The sequence below is a fragment of the Episyrphus balteatus genome, chromosome 1 (genome assembly GCF_945859705.1).
Source record: "Episyrphus balteatus chromosome 1, idEpiBalt1.1, whole genome shotgun sequence".
Taxonomy (NCBI): Eukaryota; Metazoa; Arthropoda; class Insecta; order Diptera; family Syrphidae; genus Episyrphus; species Episyrphus balteatus.
In genome coordinates, this window is record NC_079134.1 from 5,893,980 (window position 1) to 5,921,342 (window position 27,363).

At 29.3% G+C, this 27,363-nt stretch overlaps 1 protein-coding gene across 1 annotated transcript in view; it reads left to right on the forward strand.

The window, feature by feature from the left end:
- The first annotated feature begins 3,261 nt into the window (after positions 1-3,261).
- LOC129906702 (uncharacterized) overlaps positions 3,262-27,363 on the forward strand; it is a 35,526-nt gene continuing 11,424 nt past the window's right edge. The window contains exons 1-8 of the mRNA XM_055982587.1: positions 3,262-3,499; positions 6,893-7,045; positions 9,864-10,169; positions 10,235-10,450; positions 10,511-10,814; positions 16,735-17,011; positions 17,077-17,452; positions 26,570-26,701. Of these exons, the coding sequence (XP_055838562.1) occupies positions 6,908-7,045; positions 9,864-10,169; positions 10,235-10,450; positions 10,511-10,814; positions 16,735-17,011; positions 17,077-17,452; positions 26,570-26,701 (1,749 nt within the window). The 5' untranslated portion in view covers positions 3,262-3,499; positions 6,893-6,907. The remainder of the gene's footprint in view (positions 3,500-6,892; positions 7,046-9,863; positions 10,170-10,234; positions 10,451-10,510; positions 10,815-16,734; positions 17,012-17,076; positions 17,453-26,569; positions 26,702-27,363) is intronic.

Consider the following 27,363-nt stretch of genomic DNA (forward strand, 5'->3'; position numbering starts at 1 on the left):
ATTATTGATTAAATAGTTACTTTTAGTATAGTCGTATCTTATCGTTTCTTATTTTTGTTGATTTTTCAAATGAAAAAAAAAAAGAGTTCAGAAGCGTCTGCTAAAGAGTTATGCTTTTAATGCGCGTTTTAGATTAAGAAGTATACCTTTATTTATTGTCCCCCGGTCAATGACTTATAAATAATAAGTATAAACTTAATTCTGTTCAATTCAAGCTTAATAAATTGAAAAATTACCAAGAATCGCTTACAGAGAAATGAAAAGCTTTTAATTTCTTTTATCCAAAGACCTAGCACAGATCTTATTGCATGCATAATGCAATAATAAAAGAGTTCTAAATCTGTTTTATAATTTTTACTTTACTTCCTGATAGAAGCAAGATAAGCGCATGAATAACTTTGCGTAGATATTTTTATTACTTGCTATGAAAGGAACACAAGAGATCAAGTTTTGGATTCATACAAAAAAAAAAATATTATCAAATAAAAATATCTTTCAGATTTAAAGCTCCGAAAAATTCAAGTCTAACACTAAACAAATTATGTATGTAGGTGTGAAGAAAGGAAAATGATTTATAGCTAATTGCAGAAAAATTCTTCCATATTTCCTTTCCGAAGATTCATTTTCCAAATATTGTGAGATATGCATTTTTCAAAATATTCAAAATAGCAGGAGTAAACTGAGATTGAAGGCCCAACTCTAAACAATGCACAATTTACCTGCACTTGTTGGAGGATAGATATTATCAATGTGACAAAATCACATGAAAAAATCAAAATGTCATTTACCAACTTTACAATGATTTCAAGAGTATAAATTCCTTGTTATTCTTGCATGTCAAATTTGCAATTTTAGTTGATTTATGGCGTTTTCGATTGGCAGTCCGGAAGCGTCCGGAATCATTCTGAAAGCGTTTTATTCGTACAAAACTGACAGTTTTGTGTGAATAAATTTTTTTCAGAATGATTCCGGACGCTTCCGGACTGCCAATCGAAAACGCCATTAGTTTTTGTATTTTTTACAAAATTAAAAACAAAATTTCAAAACAAAATTAAAATTGACAAATTGTAAGTTTGTTGTGAAATTTAATAAACTAGACTGCTCTTATCAGAGTGGAAAATTGCGTGTCAATTTTAATATAAATAAAAACAGCATAAAGTACGTATTACTATTTACGAAATATAAATACTGTAATCTGTAAATATTACATTTCCAAGGAAAACTTACAAAGTCAGTCCTTGAGGATTTTATTTTTTCTTTATCTGGAAAGATATTATATTCATTCCTTGAAATCCACATTTATGATGTCATAATTTTGTAGAAATTTGCTGCAGTGACACAGATATATTTTTTTAGAAGGTATTATATTACATTATTGTATTGACTCATTAGAGATTAGTTTCTCTATAAATTTTTAAGATAGAAAATAATTTTAATTTTGTAATATTTCTTTTGTTTTCTTTGACAAAAAAAAAATACTTCATCATAGTTTTTTTACTAAAAAATAATGAGGACCAAATTTCTTTATTTTTTCAGAGCTTATAATCGACTTTTAAAATACCTATTCTGTGATATTTGTATACTATAAAGCAAAAAGGGTAAGTTAATAAAATTAATTTTTTTTTCAAAAATAAAGGATTGCATTTGCATATAAAAAGTGGTCACAAAAAAGAGTGAAAATAATTTTTTTTTTGAAATGTGAATACAATACTCGAATTCTTCGGAAAATTCTACATCAATTTCATATGTGATTCTTTATAAAATATTTTGACCGTAAAACGTTCTGGCTACATGAAAAAGTATAACCAAATTCGCACCCGTGTGCCTATTACGTCACAAAAAAGAGGTGTGCCTACAGAGGGTTAAACAACATTTTTTATCGAGTAAATTAATTTGACTGACTTAATTATAAAATTGAAGGCAACCAACTTAAATTGGTTGGAGTTGAAATGCCAAAAGCAAACAAATTACTATAACAAATCCATCCAGTTCTTCTTTTGTAAGTAAAGGAACTGAAAAACTCAATATTATATTTTGGTTTGTGAAATCTTTGCCTGCAATCTATATATACAAAAATCTCGTCCTTTTGGAGAATCCAAATTCATGACGTGTTTTCGACTTAATTGACTAGCCTAAAATCAATAGAACAATGCATTACGCAATATTTCATCATTCTTTCTAGTTTTGAACAAAAGAAAACAATGCAAGTGTAACCTAATATCAAGTTGAACGTAATAAGGCGACAAACAGTCTCGCCTCAAAATCCAATTAAAAAAGTATTTTCATTTGGGGAAAGCCAGCTAAATTATGTATTTATGTATGTATAACTTTTTAAAGAATAAATAATGAAATAGTCTGATGACTTAAAAGCAATAATCTTATGATTTTGTTTGGCCATAGAAGATTTTTGTTTGTTTATTAATCTGAAGAACAAGTTGAGACATTTTTGGAGGAGTGAACAAATTATTTTGATGTGTAAGCATCATACTCATATTGGGATAGGGTTGGCATTAGACTCCTTTTTCAGTGGTGCAAACTCTCTTGCAACTTTGGCACTTCAACCTTATTAATGAGAAAATACTGTATCAAAGAAGCCAGAAATGTTATACTGTTTAAAGCAACCAAAGTTTAAAAAAACAAGCATCTTTTAAGTCGCTTAGCATGAGAAGTTTCTTAGATAGAAGTCTAAAAAAAGCCATAATTGTCAATGAAAAATCATTAAAATTGTGATTAGTACCCCACATTTCAAAACTCTGTTTCAAAAAAACTGCTGAAATTTTGGTAAGTCAGAAATCTTAGTATTAAAAACAAGACGTTTTTTTTATAATCTGCGCGCACTAAAGGGGTTTTGGGTACCCTTAATATGTATATAAACACATTACGAGCTTTAGGGGAAGAGGGAAGGATTTATAAGGAGATGCCGATGCTGATTGGTTTTAAAGTTCTGAACATTGTTCCAAAAATCACCTTTCTCCTGTCCAAAAACTAAAAACTCCAAAACAAAAATTAAATGCATTTTTGCTGCCGATAAAGAAAAATTATCATTTATGTAAATAAGAAGACCAGCCTACACTCTTATCTTAGAATATCATAGCATGGGATATAAAAAAGCTCTTCTTCTTTCTTTTCCGTACACAAATTGAGTTTTTTTTTTTCATATTACAATAAAGGCCGTTAGCTTTGAAGACTCTTCTCACTTCAAGAGGGCTCCTCACCCCCGTGCCTAAATTTGAATACGAGAGGCATGTCGACCCCTAAATACAGTTGATTTACAAATGATTTAAAAGCCTCGGCTCGACTTCTCTCTTGAGTTCAATCTGTGAGTACTTGTTGAACGTCAATGACAGACACACCGGCTGCTCAGCGTAAATGCTTTTTTGTGCATCAATTTGTGTTTTGATATCGGTTCCAAAATAAACAAAAGAGAGAAAAGAAGAGTTCTTCCTGCATGCAATATTATAAAGTGAATGGTGTAAATCAAAATTAATTAATTGTAACGGTAATTCTAGTTCTAATTTATCTAGTTGCACATGTAAGATATACCTAGACCTACTAGAGACTAGTGAGTGTGTGTGTTTGTGTATAAATTATCCCCTTTTTTATTCGATCTAAGCTAATCTATCTACGGTCTAGTTAGTCTAGAAAGCTTAAAGATATCATTAACAAAGCTGAAAATTATCTCAAGCGTCCAGGAAATGCAGTGTAGTTGTTAGTTTTTCAATAGAATTTAAGTGGAATAAAAATAGGAATACGTAGTTTTGCTTTCGGTGGTGAGTATGGAAATTAAGTCAGAATTTCCAATGAAAAATTTAGGTGAATGTATATCAAAAAAATAGGTCAATACTTACCTACAAACCTACTGACATTAATTGTATTTTATTTGTTAAAAAGGTTTCGATTATTGCCTCTACAGTCAATGCATGACGTCATTGAATTTTATCAATTTCATTTATCAGAATTTCTAATTTGATAATGATAATAAATTCAAAATATTTACAATTGTATGTATTTATGGTGCTTTTCTCCGTTTTGTTTTGTGGAAGTGACCTATAAAATCGTTTACTTTTATCAATGCAACAAATAATAAAATTTACATTGATTGACATATGCCAATCATTTCACACATTTTCTATAAAATACGTCCTCGTATGTCAAATTTAAATAACTAATCAAATAAATACAAAAACAAAAAAAATAAAAATATATCATTATCATTATTAAATTGTTATAATGATGCAGTTTTAAATTTTTTAATTATTATGAAGGTCGAACCTGTTTAATGGAAAAAAAAATTGAAACATTTTAATTATTACACTTTAAAGTTATTTAATAATTACAATTCGTCACAACAAGGTCACTTAAGAAAAAAAAAACATGAATTTACGAAGTAATTTTTTTCTTAAATAAATTGAGTTTTTAACATCAAAAAAGGAAAAAAATGTTCATATAAAAAATAATTAATAAAAAAACCTCGTTTACATCAGACCGTGCGTCAAATCCGGTAGTCCTTATTTTTGTTTCAGTTTTTGGTACAGTTAATAATGGTGTTATGTAGATCCTAAGTTTTCGAATATTGCATTCACAAAAATCCCAAAACACACTAACATTTTTCAGCTTTTGTTTATCTTAATCTCTAAAGGAATTTTTGACACGGCCTTAAAGCTCATACAATGTCCATTGATTGGAGTTTAAAATAATCTTTGTGGGACTACTAATCGTCTCGAAGATATTAGTACAGTCAAATAAGGTAAAAAAAGTGTTAAACTGCAAAATGAAAGCTAATAGAAATTTTTTTTGCTCAATATCTTCGTTTCAGCATTTTATAAATTAACTCAAAAGTCTAAAAAAATCTCATGCAGTTTTTTTTTTAAGCAATAATAGACAATATGGTACACATTTGATACATGATTTCAAGGTATTTTTTAATGCTGATTCCAAAAAATCTAAAATCATTATTATAACAGTTGCAAACTTGCTATCGAAAAACCTGTAAAAGTTGTAGTAGAAGAACCAAATTTTGCATGAAGGTTTTTGCATCCATTATAATTAAGAATCAAAATAATTCAATAAAAAAGACACATATGTATGAAAAAATGGTATTTTTTGAGAAAGGGTGACATTTTGGGATATGCACTAAAAAACATCCTTGTACAATTTTGGAATAAGTGCCAATAGGCTAATTTTTTGGTTTCTATCTTTGTTTGGATATTTTATAACTCATCTAAAAAAATGTCCTAATTTTCCTGGTTTCAAGATGAGGTCCATATTTAAAAAATTTAAAAAACAACAATTCAGATTTTTGTGTACAAGAAAATTAACTTTTTATTAAGTTTCACTGTTGTATACTGTAGCAAATAACATCCTGATTTTGACATAAAAAAATACTTTTTGGACTGTTATTAACGGTACCTGCCCTAAAACCGTTATCTTGATGTCTGATTTTTTCGTAAACGACGAAAATTTTGTTAAAAAAACGTTCAATGTCAATGTCAAAATTTGAGAAATCAATTTTTTGAAAACGGATCGGTGAATTTTTTTGAAACTTTATTTGTATGTACCTATGCCAATAATTCCTTTTTGTTAGCGTACTAAATATTTTTTTGAAAAATTTTTGAAAATTTGTAGGTACATATGTATAGAAAACTTTATTTATTTATAAACGGCTGTAATGATTTTCAAAAACAAAATTCTGAAAATTATTTTTTAAAGTTGTATTTAGTTTAATATTTTTTAATGTGTATAGATACTTTATGGAAAAAAGTCCATAGCCTTAAAAAAAACCGTTTAAAACCCAAACAGTTTGAAATGCAACTGTGAGCATCTATTAAGATAAAACTATGTATGTATTTTGTCTTAAATATAAAGCTAATGGTGCAATTCGATTTATTTGATATCAATCATTCAAAATTGATTCAAAACTTTCAATAAATTTGACCTTTAAAAAATGGACATTTAATGAAAAAATTCTTCTTAAAATTGAATTGATTGAAATTTAAAATCAAATCTTCTAAAATAGGTGCTTTTTGTGCGAGACTTAATTTGACATAGCAGAACTAGACTTCTTTATATTTTTATTGAGATTCACTTTTAATAATAAACCAAACGCTTGCAACAATTTTAAGCTTTAATATTGTGCAAGGAGATTGTCTATTTTTAGTGGACTAAAAAGCCACGTAATAGAGTCATCTGATGACAATTATACCATTCACTGGAACAACTAAAATTGATCTGATTAAATGAGAAAGATCAATTCAATGTAAATATAAGTTGTCATGCTATGACTTCCTACACTCGAGAGTTCAATTGCTAGATATTCCAAAATTTAGTTCTTTACACGCAACAATATTATAATTTTCCTATATAGTAACATGACAAAAGATGGGTATTCTTATTGAACTAAAAAAAAATTATAAATAGAAAAAAATAAAAATGCACACCATACGGAAAGAGAAGTTTTTTTTTTTATAGTTATTTCAAAAATTATTGCGACAAATTGTCTTGAATTGAATTTTCCCGCATTTTTGATTAAATTAGCGTCTTTTTTTTATTGATGAGTGAACTTAATTGACCCTCTATGGCCTACGTTAGCCTCGAAGCAAAGCATTGAACATTTATCTCCATGGGCGGCAGGCACTGGCACACTCTCTTTCTTCGAGGCTTTTGTCGTGTCTTGCATTGAAGTAGGTACTTACTTTTATATCGATAATAATGAGACATGTAGAATTGTAGAATATCGAGTGCAATAGCTGTTCAACCTCTTCTTTGTCAAGTTGTTTAATCAGTCATTTATATTTACACTAAGTATTTCATAAACATAAAGTTAAGTCATAGTTTTAAGCATTTTAAGTATTATTTTAATGAATTAATAAATAACTTATTTTTATATTTCCAGAACCTTTAATCAAAAATGCCACAAACAAGTGCAAAACTCCACAAACTATGCAACTGGAAATTGTGCATCGGTGGAGCAGGATTCCTCCTTGCACTATTCGGACTTCTCTGTGGGATGTTTTGGGCGGATCTATTCACATATGGAATGGGAAAGGTAATACACAATTTAATTACATGCTTTCGATGTTGACAATAATTACGCTCTGCACTCTCGAAATAAATCCATTCAAGGTTTTTAATTGACTTTCAATTGGACTTAATCTATAGCAAATAATAATTAAGCTCTCAACAGCAGCTTATAATGTTTTATTCACGAATATTTATCTTTTTGTTTAGAGTTTAATTGAGCGTTGATTGTTACTCATATAGAGACGAATCATCCCCGTCAATTAATATACATGACAAAGACAATGGTGGGTGGGTTGGGTTAATATAGCGGATTGATTGTGAATCACATGCAAAACAGAAAAGTCGAGATGCTACTGATTAATAGTTGAAAATCTTACTGATTGATTATTACTTTAAATCAGTTCAAGTTTTTTTGTGTTGAAGCTTTTTAATTAGCAGCTATTTAAAAAAGATTTAAGGGCACTCGGTACAAGGACAAATATTGAGCAGATTTCTAGGTCTAACAGCCCTATTCTGCTATTCGATTCACGTGAAAGTCTAAAAAAGGAGACGGTTAAAAGATGGTTTAAACTAAATTAAAATAAATATTTTTTCTTGAAAATATTTAAAGTACACGAATGCAACGATTTGCCATCGAAAGATAGACGTTTTACAATATCAATTTAACGTGATCAACGAAGTTATTTTTTCGATTCACTTGAATCGAATAGCAGAATAGGGCGTTAAGAGAAATTAAAGAGCATCCGAATAGAACATAGTTTGGGGTAAGAAAAAGCAGTTAAAAGATGCAATTTTGTAACTAAGAAAAAAGGTCATTTCAACATGTTCGGAAATTGAAGATAACGTGATTGTAATTTGTCAAGGATAATTTGGGAAGAAAATCTTGGCTACATCCATATGAAAAATCATTCTACATTTTATTTTTCGAATAAGTCGCTGCTGACTTACTGCTGATAGTTGAACAATGTTCAAATGTTATTTTCGAAAACAACAAACTAAGTGCAAAGATTTGTGAGTACACATGAACCTAAAATTTCTTGAACTATATTACTTCGACATAGTCACGTATAACTTTAATAAAACTAAGCTAAAGTCAAAGATTATAAAGTAAGTTAGATTAACTTTTGTTCGATTTGATAACATTTTAAGATAAAAAAATGTAGAACAATAGTATTATACTCATTTAAACGGTATTAAAAGTAATAAAATATTGAGTAATCCATTATTCAATCCATAAGTAAAACAATGAATGAATTCAAAAAAGGTTTTAACAATAAATAACTAGTCAGTGTTTATTTATATAAAATAGCTTAATTAATTACAGAATTTTGGTTATACAGAATTTAGGAATACAGAATAACGACCCGTTCCCAACCTCAAAAACTGGTAAAAAGCGGCATTTTCTAACGGGATTATCTCAAAAACGTGATGTTGTAGAAGGGAATTCAATAAAAAATTCTGTATGAACATAATTCTGTTCCATTATTCTGCTTTTCTACTATTCTGTATTTCAAAATTCTGTAAATATAAAATTCTGTTTTCAAAATTCTGGCAATCCATTATTCTACTTTTTGGAATTCTGTATATTCCAATCCCATACATTTTTGTCTTGAGAGAGACAAAACCATATAAAAAATAACAAAATGGTGAAATTATGTATTATGCAGATTCTTGGCTAAATATTACTTTTTTGGTATTAAAGGAATGTCATTCAAATTCAATCCAATAGCTTTAAGCCATATGCAAATTAATTGGGGAGGTACTTTACATCAAAGCATTTTCTGCAATTCTGCAAAGAAAATACCAAAAATCTGTACTCCAAAATTCTGTAAATGATAAAAGAAAAATTGTTTTGATAATGAAAAAAAGTGCGCACATTTTTCTTTTAACATTTACAGAATTTTGAATTTACAGGATTTTAAAATACAGAATTTTGGAATACAGAATTTCGGAATCCGAATTTTGGCACATAGAGAATTTCGACCCCAACCCGTGATATAATTTTTCTGACTTCGGATTCCAGCTCAGCACACTAAAAACCTATTTAAAAAAAATATCTTTGTGTCTGTAACAAAAACCTTGTTGACCAGTGTGATTGATTTGTGAAGCATGTGAATTGATAAGGTACGAAAAAATAAGTCTCTTTTTTACTGATAAAGCCCGAAAAAACAAATAGCTGGATAATGAATTAAGAAAAGCATTTATTTTATTATTGAGACACAAAGGAATTTTCCTGCGTCAAAAAATCTGCAACAACCTTCTAGTACATGCTAACGACCCGCGCAACTCCAGAATTCTCGGCCAGTAAAAAAATTTTCAATTGCATATAAGGCCTGTTTGTTGGCATCGCTTGATAAACATAATTATTCCTGTCATTTGTCATTGACGTGACAGCACAGCACAGCTGCAAAAACTCCAATAAAAGGATCAACCCTGACTGGAAGTATTCTTCTCCAACTGTTTCGCAATGAATCATGTGCTTTAAAGAGACCTCCTTAAGACATGAATTCAGAAGCTTTCGATCGAAACATTCATCATTCTCGTATGTTTCTTTCTCTAATTTGTGAAACTAAGCTTTGTGGGACCTTCACTTCTATTCTCAAGTAGGGCCCTAACATACTTTGTTTGTGAAAAAATGAGCAATATTATACTTTTCCAATGAATAGCAATAAATTTCCTGCTTGCGTTATATCAAAAAGTTTCACTTGGCATAACGACGTTATAATAGATTTTCCAAAATTAAACTTTATGTCCTAATCAGACATATTATATATAGTAAATTATAGTTTTGCAAATCTTATCAACAACTATTTTATTTAATTTATGTATAATCGTTTTTCTAGGAAATCGCACTCCGACCAAATTCAAGAGTCTACGAATCATGGAAAGTGCCACCATTAGATCTCAACTTAGATATATATTTTTTCAATTGGACAAATCCAGATGACTTTAAGAACCTATCAACAAAACCAATTCTTCAACAATTGGGTCCATATCGATTTAAAGAGAAACCCGACAAAGTAGACATAAAGTGGCATCCTGAGAATTATACTGTGAGTTATAGAAAGAAGAGTGATTTCTATTTTGATGCTGAAAATAGTAATGGAAGTCTTGAAGATGAGATTACGATATTGAATGCTGTAGCTTTGGTAAGATGAGAGTTAAATTTTTATATTCTTCTCAATCACTAACAGAGTTTAATGCACATTTTTAGTCAGCATCAGCAAAAGCCAAAACATGGGATGCCTTAAAACGTAACATGGTTGACATAAGTCTGAAAATTTACAATCAACCAATGGCTGTGACAAAAACTGCTGATGAATTACTATTTACTGGTTATCAAGATGATATGATTGATGTGGCTAGAGCTGCACCAATATTTGGTGATGAGGTGCAAGTACCTTTTGATAGATTTGGATGGTTTTACACAGTAAGTAGTACACAATTTATGAGTTGTCAAACATTTCTACAAAGTTTGGACATTTTATAGAGAAATGGTAGTGCTGATTTGACTGGAACATTCAATATTCACACTGGTGTTGATGATATCTATAAAATTGGACAAATGCATTCATGGAATTACAAAACAAACACAGGATTCGCAGAGTCATATTGTGGAATGGTCAATGGATCAGCTGGTGAATTTTATCCACCAAATTTGAAAAAAGGTGGATCGATCGCGTTATTTTCACCAGACATGTGCCGAAGTGTTCCTTTGGATTATGTTGAAACAGTCGAAGTAGAAGGTATCACTGGCTTCAAATTCAGTGGAGGAGCAAGATCAGTGGATAATGGTAAGATAGTGGCAGTTATAAGAGACTTGTTCATTTAAAACAGTTATAATAGTTAATTTATAACAATTAAAATAGTTAATTTTTATCAGTTTTAATAGTTAATTTATATCAGTTATAATAGTTAATTAACATCAGCTATAATGGTTAATTTATAACAGTTAATTATAGTTATTTTATAACAGTTATAATAGTTAATTTATTACAGTTACAATAGTTAATTTATAACAGTTACAGTAGATGTTAACAGTTTTTTGTAGATAAGTAATTTACTTATTTTGATAAAATGTTGTATGTGTAAATATGCCAATATTGAACAATTATAACAGCTTTGGGTGGCTAATTCATTAGAAATAGCTCACAGCTTTTGTGGGCGGGAAAAAAAGTCGGGCATTACGTACATTGTGTACGTGTTATTCATTTGGAGTAAGAACGAAACTTTGCAGAAATTCAATCATTATAAAAAAAGAACTGTTATACAGAACGTGGTATGTTTCAAATATAGCCCTTTTTTAAATGAATATCTTTTTGGTCTAATATCACATTTCTAGTGAAAATACAAAATTAATAATATTTTATTCAAAGATTCGATAAATTATAACTCTAAAGCTTTCTTGTGGTTTGAATTCTTTCGTTATCAATAGATACTATACATACTAATATATATAGTTGATTATTTTTTTTTATTTTGGGAGTTCTTTTCTTTTGTAGTTGTTAATCAATTTTGTTTCCCTGTTTTGGTGTAGGTCACAAATTCATTCGTTTTTTGTCGAAAATAAACAGCATTAGATAAGATTGCTTAAAATATTTTCTACTTTTTTTTCCTTCTCTGAAAGAATACAATACACGTAGTTTAATTTGCTGTTTTATATCAATGATGATGCAAAATAAGTTTTTTTCTTTATCAATTTTAATAACATGACATGACGCGGCATAAACAATAATTATGCTGAAATGGTAGTAAACAAAATGTGATTCACACTAGCTTACACTAGAGGGTGATATCATGATAATGGTTTTTAGGCAAAAAAAAAAATACTATTAAATAAACGACAACCCCATGTTCATGAAAATGTCAATTATGGCCTTGGTAATGTAAATCAATCAGCATAAGAAATGAGTTATGATAGTTTTTTCAGAGGAAACTAATATAATGAAAGATAAGATTTTGCACTTTACGAATCGGTTATCTTTAATGTTCTTAGCGATTTATGTTTATTGTTTTGTTATGTTGATTTGTAATTGTTCTAAAAAATGGTCTTTGATAGATAGATCGATCAATTACATAAGTTAACATCAATGAAATGTTTTTGGGTTTTTAGTGAAACTAAAGATTTTTTGGGTTTGAATGGGAAAATTAAAGGATTAGCTATTATACTTCAGAAAATTAATTTTTTTCACCTCAAAGTTTAAAAAAAGGTCTTGTAAGTTTTCACTGCAAAATCCAATATCAATATCCAGTTTATGTTTTTTTCAATTTTTTTAACTCTGTTAGATGAATTTATTATAACAATTAAGAGTATTCTTGCAGCAGGTAAATATGACTTAAACGCTGCATAAAGTGTCGAAAAATACCTGTATTTTATCATTTTTTGGTGATTTTAGTGGCCCTTAAACTATAGTTTTTGACAAAAAGTAGGTATCAAGTTGTTGCTTGTAATAATTCTATTCTCGATCTGTGAAGTGATAAATTTCAATACGCTCTCACGCCTAAACTAACTGACGAAATTTAAAAAAAAAAATTGTGCTCACATTACGAAGAAACCTATTTAATTTTTCGAAATTCAACATTTGGATTAGCAGTAATAGCGCATTCAAATATACCACTTCATAGCTTCACAGATCGAGAATCGACTGTCAAGTGGTAAAGATAAAAGAAGCCCTATCTTGGCTCAAAGAAAATGTTATTTATGTATAACACGGATATTCATATCATTATTTTTTTTAAATATTTTTTGAAAAACAATTTTTTTTAATTTAAAATGTAATGCCATGTTTAAGTAATTATTGTTAATCAGCACCCAAAACCAAAATCAATGTCCCGATTTCCAAAACTTGATTTTTCAAAAATTTAAATTTTTTTTCAAATCGAATATCGTCACGTTTCTACTTGAACCTCGTAAGTACATTTTTTTAAAAGATTTTTTTTTCTGCTAAAAATTGCTCTAAAACTAACAGATAGAATAGATACAAAGAAACAACTCAATCAATATTCCTAAACATAACCAGTCTTATTTATTAGATTTCACTAAACAGATCTAAACGGCTTCATAGTTATGCAATGCATAAAGTTTTTTGTAGCCTTTATGCAACGTCACATAAATTTTCATTTATAAAACATTTTCCTATCCATTATAGCTATGTTAGGTTTGTGTCCAAATAAGTACTAAAACTGGAAAATTAATACTTTTAATAACGACAAACAACTCCATCTGTCGATAAAATAACTCCAATTGCTCCGAAAATAAATAAAAATTAAAACAAAACAAAAAATAAAAACTTGAGCGAAAGTTCTCGATGTCATACCTATGTATAAGAAAGAAAATCGCTTAAAAAAACAACACATTTCCTCACTTGATAACAAATTGTTCACATGAAAATATTTACACATAGTTACACATATATTCACTGCGGGCAAAAGTTAGTTAATAAAAAATCTCCAAAAAACACAATTTCTTATTTTTTTTTGTTCATTGCAAATTATTCATTACAAATTAATCAAATGCCAAATATGAGTTCTTCAATTAAACAAAATTTCAAATGATTGCTGTTTTTTTTATGTGATGTTCAAATGACATTTGAGTAAAAAATATTCTTATTCAGGCTCTAAACAACCTAAAAACGCGTTTAGCTTATACAACCTCTATGCAACGTTGTATAAATTTTATAAATAGCTATTTTCTGTTTAAAGACATTATAAAGAGTCTATAGTGTTATGCACTGTCTATACAACTTTTATAAATTAGGCTGAACTTGTTTTCCCTTTGTTCAATTCATATTTTTAATTTTGAGAAAAATGAATATTTATTTTAAGAACTGAACAAAATTTGCTGTGTAGATACGTGGTTCAGGCAGAAACGGGAAGAAATGTAATTCTTTAAATTTGAGATGCAACTGATTTTGCTTTGTCCAGTGCCGTTTTATAATTGTTTGTGACAATTACTTGTGGGATTGGTGAATTTAGTCCAATAATTCGGTTGATATTTTTGAAGGCATCACATTGCAACTAATCTGGTCTTGTACTACATTTACAATGGCCGGAAAAAGTATTTTGACAAAATGAACATTTTTCTAATTGATGAGAATAATCTGTAACGGTTAAACATAAAATAAGGAAGTTGACGGTTATTTATTAAGTATGTTATGGTGAATCTCATGATGGTCAATGTCAGTCATATAGTTGGTATTATGCTTCGAGGCTGCATTTTTTGTGTAAAAAGTACTAAATTTTGAGGGAAAAAAGTATTTTGACAAACGTTCTTTTTCAACATTGGTAATGTAAGGTAATGCATTTTACGTGTTTTAAGCACGTATACAACTGACAGACTTGTTAAGGCCCCATTTGTAAAAAATTGGGCAAAACGGCGGAAATTAACATTGAAATTGGTGCATCTTCTGTTGCAAGTCATAGTTTCTGTGTGTCTGTTAAAAAATCTGTAGAGAACTGAATTTATCGCGGGAAACTAAAAATTACCAAATATACAAACACAAAAATATAATTATGCTACTAAAAATTTACCACAAATGGACAAAAAACGAAAAAAATGCACTTAAGAAAATTGAAGCATTTTGAAGAATTCACTTTATCGCGGATTGACTCCAAAAAGTCTGAATTTGGAAATGCCATTCTTTCATCAAAAACCTTGTTAGCAAAAGTACCCTTTGCATTGAGCTCGAAGAAGTTAATTTTACCATGTTTATGGGAAGATAATACAGTATTAATCTCATAAAACAAAAATTGAAAAAAACTGAATTCTCAAAGGAACATATTGGTATGCTTCTTTCATTCAAAAACAAACTTTTATGGACCACATTCTCACAAATTCCTATCTCAATGATCCGGGAAACGAAAAGGAACTGTTGAAGCTCCGTACAAATTTGGTCAAGTTTGTTCCAGAAGCGAAAAGCACAACAAAATGTCCCTTTGAGAATTAAATTTTTTTTCGATTTTTGTTTTATGAGATAAATAGGGTAGAAGGGGGAGCATTTGCCAATGGGGTACCTTTGCCAGCCCAGGTTATTTTCCAAACCAACAGAATATTAAACACCGAAAAATCATTTTCTGTTGTACATTTATGATTGAAAACTTCCCACAAAGTTTGACAGCTTTTGGCTGGACACGAAATAAATTAGACGCTTGTGTTAGTTTTTTAATGTTGAGAACCAAAATATGAAGGTACATAAGCGTCGTAAATTTTTAGTATTTGTCTTGTTAAATTACTTTTTCATACAAATATCTTTTGAAAATTATGTGTACTATGCTGTGTAGAAGTGATTTTTGTACTGTTTAACTTATAAAAAAGTTATAAGTTAATTTTTGAAAGATTAGCTTGTGGGGTGCATTTGCCATTTGTTTTTGGGTAGGTTTTGCTCTGGCGAATGCACCCCATGGGGTACATTTGCCAGAAGCTAGCTTCCTCAAAAGAGGATGACAGAATCCTAAAAAAATCAATCCCTTCTTCGTATTTTCAGCCAAAAAAAAGTTTTGTTTGTTATTATTGGTTTTATTTATATTAACTTTGATATTTAAGTAACTGGCAATCCCTCCATACCCCCGTGGCAAAGCCTCCCACCTGGGGAGGCTTTGCCACATCACTTTTCGTTTTTTTGAATAAATTATTAAAAATAGAAATAATTAATATATCAAGATGAAAAAAATATTTAAGTGAAGATAATAAAGTCAATAATAATATCAGATATAAAAAAATTAAAAAAAACGTAAGAACTTTGCCTTAAGTCAATTTTCCTAAATCCTGGCAAATCCTCCCCCTTCTACCCTACTGTATTATCTTCCCATAAACATGGTAAAATTATCTTCTTCGAGCTCAATGCAAAGGGTACTTTTGCTAACAAGGTTTTTGATGAAAGAATGGCATTTCCAAATTCAGACTTTTTGGAGTCAATCCGCGATAAAGTGAATTCTTCAAAATGCTTCAATTTTCTTAAGTGCATTTTTTTCGTTTTTTGTCCATTTGTGGTAAATTTTTAGTAGCATAATTATATTTTTGTGTTTGTATATTTGGTAATTTTTAGTTTCCCGCGATAAATTCAGTTCTCTACAGATTTTTTAACAGACACACAGAAACTATGACTTGCAACAGAAGATGCACCAATTTCAATGTTAATTTCCGCCGTTTTGCCCAATTTTTTACAAATGGGGCCTTAACAAGTCTGTCAGTTGTATACGTGCTTAAAACACGTAAAATGCATTACCTTACATTACCAATGTTGAAAAAGAACGTTTGTCAAAATACTTTTTTCCCTCAAAATTTAGTACTTTTTACACAAAAAATGCAGCCTCGAAGCATAATACCAACTATATGACTGACATTGACCATCATGAGATTCACCATAACATACTTAATAAATAACCGTCAACTTCCTTATTTTATGTTTAACCGTTACAGATTATTCTCATCAATTAGAAAAATGTTCATTTTGTCAAAATACTTTTTCCGACCATTGTAGCTCAAAAAACAGATATATTCGCATAACATCCAATTTCCTTTTTTGAGCATTAATTTGTTGTTGGATCATGTTCAACTTAACTTTCTGCAGAAAGAGCAAAGAAAGCATTCTTTTATTACATAATTCAATTATAATATTTTCATTGTTAAGATAAAAAAAAAGTTTTTTTTTTTTTAATTTAAGTTAAGTTGTAATATCATATTATTTTTATTCTATCCCTATCTTTTCATTTTAGGAACACTCTATCCAGAAAACAAATGTTTCTGTGGAGGAGAATGCGTTCCATCTGGAGTAATGAATGTCTCAGCATGTCGATTCGGTTCACCTGTCTTTATGTCCTATCCACATTTCTTCAATGCCGATCCTATATATGTTAATCAAGCTGAAGGACTTAAACCAAATCAAAAAGACCATGAGTTTTATATGATCCTAGAACCGAATACTGGTGTAGCGCTAGAAGTTGCAGCCCGGTTTCAAGTCAATATGCTCGTCGAACCTATCAATCATATGAGGTTAGTATCACAAATTAAAACTTTTAACTCTGAGTGTTCTAAAGTCAAATTCTATTTACTTTTAGTTTTTATGAAGGCGTACCTCGCACATATTTCCCATTGATTTGGTTTGAACAAAAAGTACGAATTACACCAGAGTTCGCAGATGAACTAAAAGCAGTACCCAGAATTCTAACAATTGGTCATATTGTTGCTGGAGTGACATTTGCTTTAGGATTGATCCTTCTCTGTTGGCATCCAGCAGGATATTTCATATCGAAATTCCGTGGAGACCTCAAGCCTTCATCAAACAAACCAAAATCAACATCAAAGGTTGCACCAACAGCAGAGCTTTCAGCTTCATATAAAAAAGCTATCGAAGCCGAAGGCCAGCCAGAGGGATCTCCTCTACTCACCAAGCCTTATCTATCAAATGTCAAAATTATACCAAATAAGCAACCTGCCTAAGAATAAAACCGTCCGAATAAAAAAAGCCTTAGAAAAAAAGACTCAAACTAAAAACCATATCCCCATCAGAAAAAAAAAAAATAATACAACTCTAGTTGATAAGACTTAACATTGCCAAAAGAAAAAACGAAAAAGAATTAATCTTTTAAAATACTCGTTAGAATTTTTTGTGAATATATACTTGCAGTAATTATTATTATTTTTGTATTTACGAATTACAAAAAAAAGAACATTCCATGTCGATAGCAAACTTGCCAAAATCGAAACTAAATTTAAGTGCATTTGTTATAATAATGTTTGTATAAGAAAATTTAAGTTTTAGTATTTTGTAGCCATATACATAATTAAACTTTCCATATTATATCCTATAAATATAGAATTTATATCGAGATATAAATATTAAATGCAGTATTTTATCTGGAAGTTAAGTACCTAAACAAAAAAAAAAACACATCAGTGTATCGAATTCTTTTGATTCGATGAAATAAATTTATATTACCAGTCTATATTGCGGTATAGAGTGATCTTTAGACATCTATAAGAAAATTGTAAAAATAAATTTGCAAAAAAAAAAACAAGATACAAATTTTATTGGTAGAAGTAAAATGAAGTTTATATACCAAATTATTTTGTACACCTATTATATTTAACTACTATACTATAATAAACTATAAAGACTTCATTGTTAAATTGTTGTTATTTTGATATAAAAAAATAAAACTTAAACTATATTAATTATGCTTTAACACAATTATTATTTGTTCATTTATTAACTGCGACTAATTGTTTTTAACTTAAAAAAACCTCCTTGAAAATTTATTTTATTTTTAGTTTATTACAAGAATGCAAATTTTTTCAGGATTCCATATTTTTTTGCAAGCCTCTACGAATTGGAACAGTTCCATTTTGAGTTTGGCAACCATCTTGGAAAAAGTTTGTGTTCTTTTAAGCGAATTCCAGCTAAAAAATTCGTCAACTCATTCGAAAACACGAAATCTTTAAACAAAAGTTACGTATACGCCACAGTGACCATGTTTTAACTAATGATCTAATTACATTAATGATACAATTACATTTGTTTTCAACATTTATATGGTACAAGCAGTTCATAGCTGTCTGAACGTACTGTCAAAGTATGTATGGTTAATATGCAGAGTTGAGAGATCAAGTTGAAAAAAAACAAATGATAATAAAATATCCACATTGACAAAAAAAAATATTATTTGTGCTGTCCCTCGCCATAACGTCCTTTGCTGCAAGTTGGGCGATTCTTTTTGGAAAACACTTGCCCAGGAGTAAAGGAAAATAGGAGCTGATAATCAAGCTGTTTTGAAAAAATAAACACCATTATCGATTCGGTAACATTTCTGAAACGTATTTTTGCCTAATATGCACATATAAATTTTTTTGCTCAAATTTAAAACGGAATTCCAAAAGGCAGAATTTTGAAAGACAATAGAAAAAAAAGCAGAATTATTATTCAAAAAGAAGAATTTTCGATACCAGAACTTTGAAGTCAATATTTTGACCTACTACCTCCCAATGAGCATCTTATATTTCGGAATAATGCCTGAAATTGATTTAGTATCAAAATTCTTTCGAGAAAAAGTTTTTAACTTTTGTCATGCGCCCCGGTTTAAAGTTTGAAGCTCCTAAAGTTCCCACAGTCTTCGAGACGAACTGGCAAACTCTGACCGGGAATACAAAGAAGACGTTGTTTTCTTTATTTTGATCCTTTAATTCTAGTATTATGGAATTTTACAAGGTACCTTTTGTATAATTTTTGATAATTTTGAATTAACTTGTACGTTCTATTTATAAAAAAAAACTGTCAAGAAGTGATAGAAAAATTTCACAACTCAGCGAACACACAAAAAAAGTAGACAAAATTTTATAAAGAAACATCATTTCTAGCCTTAAAACAGGCTGCATGACGCAACAGCCAAGCTTTAGCTCAGAAGACCACTAAATTATTTTTAGACGTTTCTTTTTGCTTAAAAGCTAAACAGAGTAGACGTTGAAACCTCAAAATGTATAACGCTTAATACGTGTATGCTATATTTGACCTTATTTTCAACCAGCCCGTGTCATTTCTTAAAAAAATCTTTTTTCTTACTATGATCAAACAAAATTGTAGTCACATCATTAAACCATAAAATTAAAAAAAAAAGTTGCGTATACGCCCCGTAATCTACATTAATTTATTTTTTTTTTTCATTTTTAAAGCAACTCTGGGTATTTGATTGTTAACTAACACACGGGGATGTGCGTTCTCCTGCTCTGTGTATTTTTTTTTTGTTAAATAGTGTTGAAATAGAAGGAGTTGACCTCTGAGGGAATCCAGTTCGGGGGTGTGGTTAACTCTCCGTTAGCGGCTAGATCGTTGACTTGAACCTTTCGCGTTCAGTTCTTTTTATTTTGTTTTATTATACGAAGATGTGTGAGTATTCCTGTTCGTATAAAGTTTCTATTTCGGCATTCGTACAAGTTGTTGAATGATATTTTATTTTATTATCCTCTCTATCTCTCTTCCGAAGTAAATTTTCTTGTTTTCGGTGCTCATGTGTCTCTTTTGATTTTTATTGCAGATTTAAATACATCCTACCACGACCAGCAGATCTACCAAAGTACCAACTATAATTTTATCTTTTTTTTAAATATTATTTCCTTTTGTATATTACTAAAAAAAATGAACATTATGATTTAAATTGAGATAAAAGTTTTAATTTGTTTCTTTTTAATATAATTTTTGTTTTACTTTTATAATAGTTAATTTAATGTTTCAAAGTTCAGTGGAAAAATCATCAAATTTCACTTCGATTTCAATCATTGACGATCGATGAGAAATAACGACATCAAAAGCTTTTTGCAACGGTTTTCAACTGCTTTTACAATTTGAAGCTTCCGTTAAAATAACAATTATACATTTAGGCGCAATGCTATTTTTCGTTAGGATTCAAAATAAGTTGTGTGTTTGTTGTAGTATTGCAAATCCAAAGCTTTTGACTTATGGCTTGAGCTTTCTTAGTTTTATAAAACATTTTGGTCGTTTCATCATATTAGCTATACAAGTAATTGAATGTAAAAAGCTCGTTTTTTCGTACATATTTCAAAAGATAAAAGAAAAATAAATTTTCATTTATTAATTTCATTTCAAATTCTCAGTACCTTTTTTAAAAATAAATATTATGTATAAATGTATCTACTTAATTATAAGAAACCATAAAAATATCATAAAAACAATTGATAAACTCAGCTGGTGAACTATGTTTTTATTTGTACTTATAAAAGTGGATATTATGTATGCTTTGAAACATGTTTTTGTCTTTGTACATTGGCAGAAAATGATATCAACAATTTTTTAATCAAAAGATAAAAACAAAAGAGGGGTTTTTAATATTGCACTTAAAATTTTGTTGTCAATAGATTTTTACTGTGTACAATAGATGTTATGAAGCAAATTTAAGAACTTAGAAATTTAACAACTGCTTAGTAACTTCAAAGGTTTGAGTACCTTAAATTGTTAAGCTCAAAGAAACAACGCTTAGCTAGAGTAATTTAACTGTTGTGTCAAAGAAGACAAAGATCTCGATCTTGAAGTAGTACTTAACGATGATGACGTTCTAACAATTATTTAAATAAGGTTTGAAACTGAAATGACAAAAGGAAAACTTTGCTGTCTCATTGAGGGATTTGAATCTGAAGCGAAAGTGCCATTAGAATCACAAGCCAGGTTCATAACTATCCGCCCCATTTTATCATTACAACATTAAGGCAGTCATATTTTGTTTAAAGAAAATGTACCTATAATTTTGGTATTATTTTTGGTGGATAACACAGATTTATTGTTTCTGAGACTATACTTTTCCAAAGGTTTTTGGTATGCTGAACTGGAATCCGAACTCAAGACAGAAATGTTTTAACAATTTTGAAATACTACCGTAAGAAAATACAAAAAAAAACGTTTTTTTTTACTGTTTTTAAGGTTATCCTTTATTATGGCGTAATTTATTTTTAAAGGTGTCTATAAGAATGTTTTTCTTACTTCAAAAACTGTTAAAGTCCTTGCGATATTTATATTATACTGTCTGAGATATCGAAAGTTGAAGTTAATAAGCCAAAGACTAACAAAACTTAGGCTCAATTATTCACTCTCCATAGTATTTAAAATCTCCATTAAAAATTATAAATCTGTCAAATCGCATACAAATTTAAAAATTTCCCTTTTTAAATGGCGACTTTAAATTTAATGGAGTGTGAATAAATTGAATCTTAACCCTCTGTCGGCACATGGGTGCAAATTTGGCAGGAAAAAATAAAAAGTCGTCACAGAAAAGTGTCATTATAAGGGTAAAAATAATTTTTTTTTTGAAATTTTGAATACAATATTCGAATTCCTCGGAATATTCTACATTAATTTCATATATGAATCTCTATAAAATATTGAAACCGAAAAAAGTTCTAGCGACATGAAAAAGTATAAACCAAATTCGCAAAAAAGAGGTGTGCCTGCAGAGGGTCAATCCAAAGTTAAAATTAATAAGCTAACTTTAACTTATGTTAAATATTTCGTACAGTTTAAGGGATATCGACAATATTCAAACAGTTTCTGAAAGAAGATTCATATTCACCGATCTTAAATTTATTGAAATAAATTATCTCACATTAAAGGATAACCTCAAAAACAGTAGTGTTTCAAAAGTAGTGTTTCAAAAATGTGACGTTATATAATATTTTTAACTTCAAATTTAAGTTCGGCCTACCAAACCCCTTTGAAAAAGTATAGTTCAGTCAAAAATCAATTTTGACGGCCAGTATTATTTAAAAAAAATAGTGTTCCATTAAAATTTGCGTCATAAAATAAATGTTCGTGAAACCAAATCCTGTAGATGAAAGTATTAAATTTTTACTTTCAGCAAACAAATCCATTGATTAAAAAAATATGTGGTCATTGCCACTTTAAACGTACACCTGGAATGGATTAGAGTTTTGTATAAACTTTTTTACTACATACACGCTTGGGTTATAAAAGCGTAAACTACATTTTGCTAGTGCCAAAAGTTATATTGTAATACTAATGGCATCTACATCACTTGGCAATTTTAATAAACAATGTGTGCAAATAGATACATTTTGTTTAAAGATTACGATAACGTTGGAACTGCAGTTCAATAGCTTATGAAATTATTGCTTTGCTAAACGATATTTTGTGAATCATTCACAATATTCTTTATCACTTAATCAAAAAATTTCAAAATGAAAACAACAAAGCCCTTTAGGTCTATACCTAGCTAAATGATTAAACTCATACCTACTTGAAGGTGCAGCAAATAAAATGTAACAAGAATTATATTTATGACAAAATGAGTAAAATATAGAGATTACTTTCTTCCTACACGTGATTTTTAAGTACTTAGCTAGATTTACTGATATAAAGGTACCTATTTGAATTAATTTGTACTTTCAACTTTAAACAAAAATAAACCTATTTTAAAATTAGCATATTTTTCAGGTTCGACTGTAATTAAGAAAAAACTAGCAGTTTCAATTGAACTTGCTTTAAGATTATATTAATCATCTTAAATTTGCAATGATTTAATCTTTTCTATTCAAATTCAATCAATATTTTTAATTGACATTTATAGTTAATACAAAAAAATATGCTAATTTAGCACTCTACGTTAAAACAAGGTTGACAACCTGCTAACTTGGCATTAAAGTAATAGTTTTTTTTTTGTTATTTTGTAATTGTATATTTTTATTAATTGCAAAACTTTTAAAATCAATGATGAGGTGATCTGTTAATTGTTTAGAAGAATCTATGAATACATTGTAACGCCCCTAGAATATACTTTGGACTTTCTTAATTAGTTTTTAAAAATTTGAATTTTATGTTTCTTGCACGTTTCTTATTTGTACTTTGATTTTATGACCACGAGCAAAAAGTCACAATTTCTTCCATTGTCTTTTAGGATCTTGGCTTTAAAAACTATCATAAAAGTGACTTTTAGTGTTTTTTTTTTCTATGATACTAATACCGTATAAAATATTATTTTGACATCAATTTACAAATAAAGACCGAGTTCAAGGCAAAAAATCTGAACTTAAGTTCAGAAATTATTGTCATTGAAGGTAAAATCTATTTTTGCATTTACTTGTACATAGCTTTTCAATGACTTTATGTTTCTTTTGTTTTTAATTTTAGAAATATTTTCTTTGATTTATTTATTTATGTATGCCATAAACGTCTTATTAGATGTATTAGTTTTTAGGTGGTTAAGTATTTCTGTAAGATAGCATTTATTTAAACAGAAATTACGATTGTTTTTAAAAACCTGATGCATTGTACGTATTGATTCACAAACTTATTACGGATGTTTGTTTAATTAAGTGCGTTTTAATAATGGGGAAAAGCTTACAACCTCTGTTGAAAAGATTTAATTAATTTGTCCCAATATAGTACTTATTATGCTATGAATGAACGAACATTCAATTCATAAATTAAAAGCTTTTTGACTTTAATGTGATTAAAGTAAAAAAAAAAACATAAAAGAGCTATTTATCACGTTCAACGTTCATAAATTAATATTTTTAATAGTTTTAATTTTAGATTTTTAATTTTTATAGGAATTGTTTTTATCTTCATAATTTATTGTTTTAATTTTCAATGAAGGTACTACAGGGCAAGTTACAGATTTACAAAAAAAAAAAGAACTGGTGATAACAAATCAATTAGCCCTATTGTGAGTTTCACGTGAACATGATTCCACACGGAAAAAATGAATTTCACTTCTCCCCTATTGTAAGTTCCGGGTGAAAAGTTATTCACGTTTGAACATCTCCCTGTATTTTCAACTTTTTTCAGTTAACATGAGAGGTATTCGAAGGCTCTTCTCTCACCTAAATTTTTGTGGCAAACAAGAAACTATGAAATGTAAATTCCCTTCGGGTGAAACTTATGATAGCATTTAAAATTCCGGGCGAACAAAAATATTCCGGGCGGAAAACATTCCACGTGAAGCTCACAATAGGGCTGAATATGATTTATCCATTATACAAAATGTGTCTGCATGACTGCATGACTATTCTTATGAAATCCCAATTGAACAGTTTTTTTAGTCCGAAGAATCTGAAGCTTTTTTTTGCTTCAAGATTGCCATTTAAAAACGCCATTAGAGGCCGATACAGCGCAGCAATTGAATAAGAATAATCCGCTATAGATGGGAAATTGAAATTAATTTTTTAGGTCATTGAACCACTAAGTAAAGCTAATTTTATTTTATTATTTTTTTTTTTTTTTTCAAAAATACGACTACACCGTCTTTGTTAATTTTTTCAATATGTTCTGTAAATAGTCATCACTCTGAAATTTTTAACAAAGGCCCATATGTTCTGGCTTTGGATTAAGAAGATTAAATGGAAAAGCCTTAATATTAAAAATACTTAGTTGGTATTGCCATTTTCAAAGGAGTAACTCTGGAAAGCCCTGTCAAAATGGCAATCAGTCCTATCCGTTTGAAAAAAGTTCCGAAACGATAGTCCGTTCCGATCGGAACTTAGATTTCGATTAAGGTATCCACTTTTGAACAAAAAAAAATAAAGCATTTAATCGCATTCATTTGACACATGTGTCGGGGGTTTTAATTCAATAAGTGAAAATCATTGTGATCTGTGAATTTCGATCGTTTTACAACAACTGTGAATGCATATTTTCATTTGAAATTTCAGTTTCAAATTTTAACAATATATTAGCAACTTTTTGTTAGTCAGTGATGCATGTGGAACATTCCACACTGGATAGCATCTTTTCTTAAGTCACCTTAACCACGGGTTTCTGACCTTGATTCCTTTGGGTCCTTTTGGCACTACACAAATCTCAAGTTTCTTCTATATTTTTTTTAGAAGGGAGAATAAATATAAAATATCTTTTTTGAAAAGGTAGCAGAACTGTTTTAAAAAGGAGGAGGTTATCAATTCATCTGTATATTTATGTTTGTTAAACATAACTTTGCACTGGGTGAACCAATATTAATTTCTATTTACAAGCTGGTGCCTGCGGTCGTCCAGTTTCGTTAAGAATTAGAATCCATGAGATAACCATAAATCTAAGTTTCGAAGTTCATTACTCGGACTTATTACGAATTCAATTCGTATCGGAAATTTGCTACGATTCCCGAAAAAACAATCACGGAATCCGTCCGTAATGGAAAGTTTTTTTGGGGAATCGTAGCAAATTTTCGATACGTATGGAATTCGTGATAAGGTCGACTATAAGGATTTTACACGCTCAATGCTGTTTATAAGTGAAGTTACAAAATACCCACAACTATATCTTTTCATGAAACCAATACATGCCCCTCGTAGGAAAAAGTAATATTACCATACAAATCAACTTGGAAGAACTTTGAGTGTTGAGTCGCTATTTTACGATTATCAACCAACGATATTGTGTATTTGGTATTTGTATATACACAGATATACCCTTAATAGCGCTAAGTAAATGTTTTGCGGCAGTGCGATAGAGTCAAAACAAAACTGGATGCCAAGCAATCCAGACGCGCGGCGTTCTACTAAACAAACAACAAAAAAAAAGTTGTTCAATAAAAATATTAAAAAGCAAAACTAAACTATAAAACATTACATAAAGGCGCGTAAATTTTTGAATTCAATTTAAATACATTTTTACTCTTTTCTTACTTTAAAAACCACAAATTTGTTGTAATTTTCAAAAATGAGCTATTTTTATAAAACAACAAACATAATCGAGTTCTGAAAGAGAGAGGTGATCGATTTTGTGTGATAAGAAACAAAAAACACGTGCATTTGAGAGAGTCTATGATCAGCGACAAGATCAGTGTCGTAAACTCTATTGATTATAGTGATCGGATATCGGAAAGTAGTTCTATGAAGTGGAAGTAGATCTGCGCAATCCAAATTAGTTTTTTTTATGTGCGGATGCTAAAAGAATCTGACCTTGATTCTTTCGGCCGATCTTCGAATTGTCGTGGGTGCGAAATATTATTTCAAATGATTTACGACACAACAAAATGATCTAAAAAAGCGAAGTGTTGTTTTTAAAGTTATTTTTTTTATTTTTTTTAAATTTTAAACAAAAAAAAAAACATGAGTTGCCGTTTATGTAGTAGAGAGTGGATTTTTGGGGGATTGGGGCTGATTTTGTCTGTAGTGGGGACGGCGCTTTATGTAAACTGGATCAGCTGGTTCACGATACTTCGAGGAAAGGTAAGTTATTGGGTATCAAGTCACATTCGTTTGGAAGAAATAATACCAACACAAATTTAAATTTCTATGAATTCGAACATCAAGACGTTATTTTATCGATAAGAAATAGTGATACAAATCAAATGATATTGCAATAATATAGGTTTTTTTCTATTAAAGAACAAAAGATTGTTGATTGAAGATATTATATTAATGAACAAACATGGAATAGAAAAAAAAATAATGCACAACGATTTATTTATTAATATAACCTCTAACAAGTTTGTTTACTTTTTGTTTTGTTTTTTTTTTTTTTTTCTTGTTGATAAAAGAGACCCTATTATAGTTTCAACAACTGCTTAATACGTGACGAGAATGTCTTAATCAAAATAAAAATATATCAAACATAATAACGGGTGATGTGAATTTTAAATTAAATAGGTAATGGGCTTAGTAACCTATTTAAAGTTTTTGTTTCATTCAATTCATAAAAATGCTCTCTTTAGGCTTAAATATTTTTTCAACATTTGAGTTGTTTGTTTTTTGTTAATTTTTTAAAGATAAAAATAGACATCTTGTTGTTACTACTTATAACTGATTAACATATAAATGTTAGGTTTGTTTATTGTTTAAAATTTTTTAGCATATTAATAAATTAAATTTGTGAAGTTTTATAATTTTTT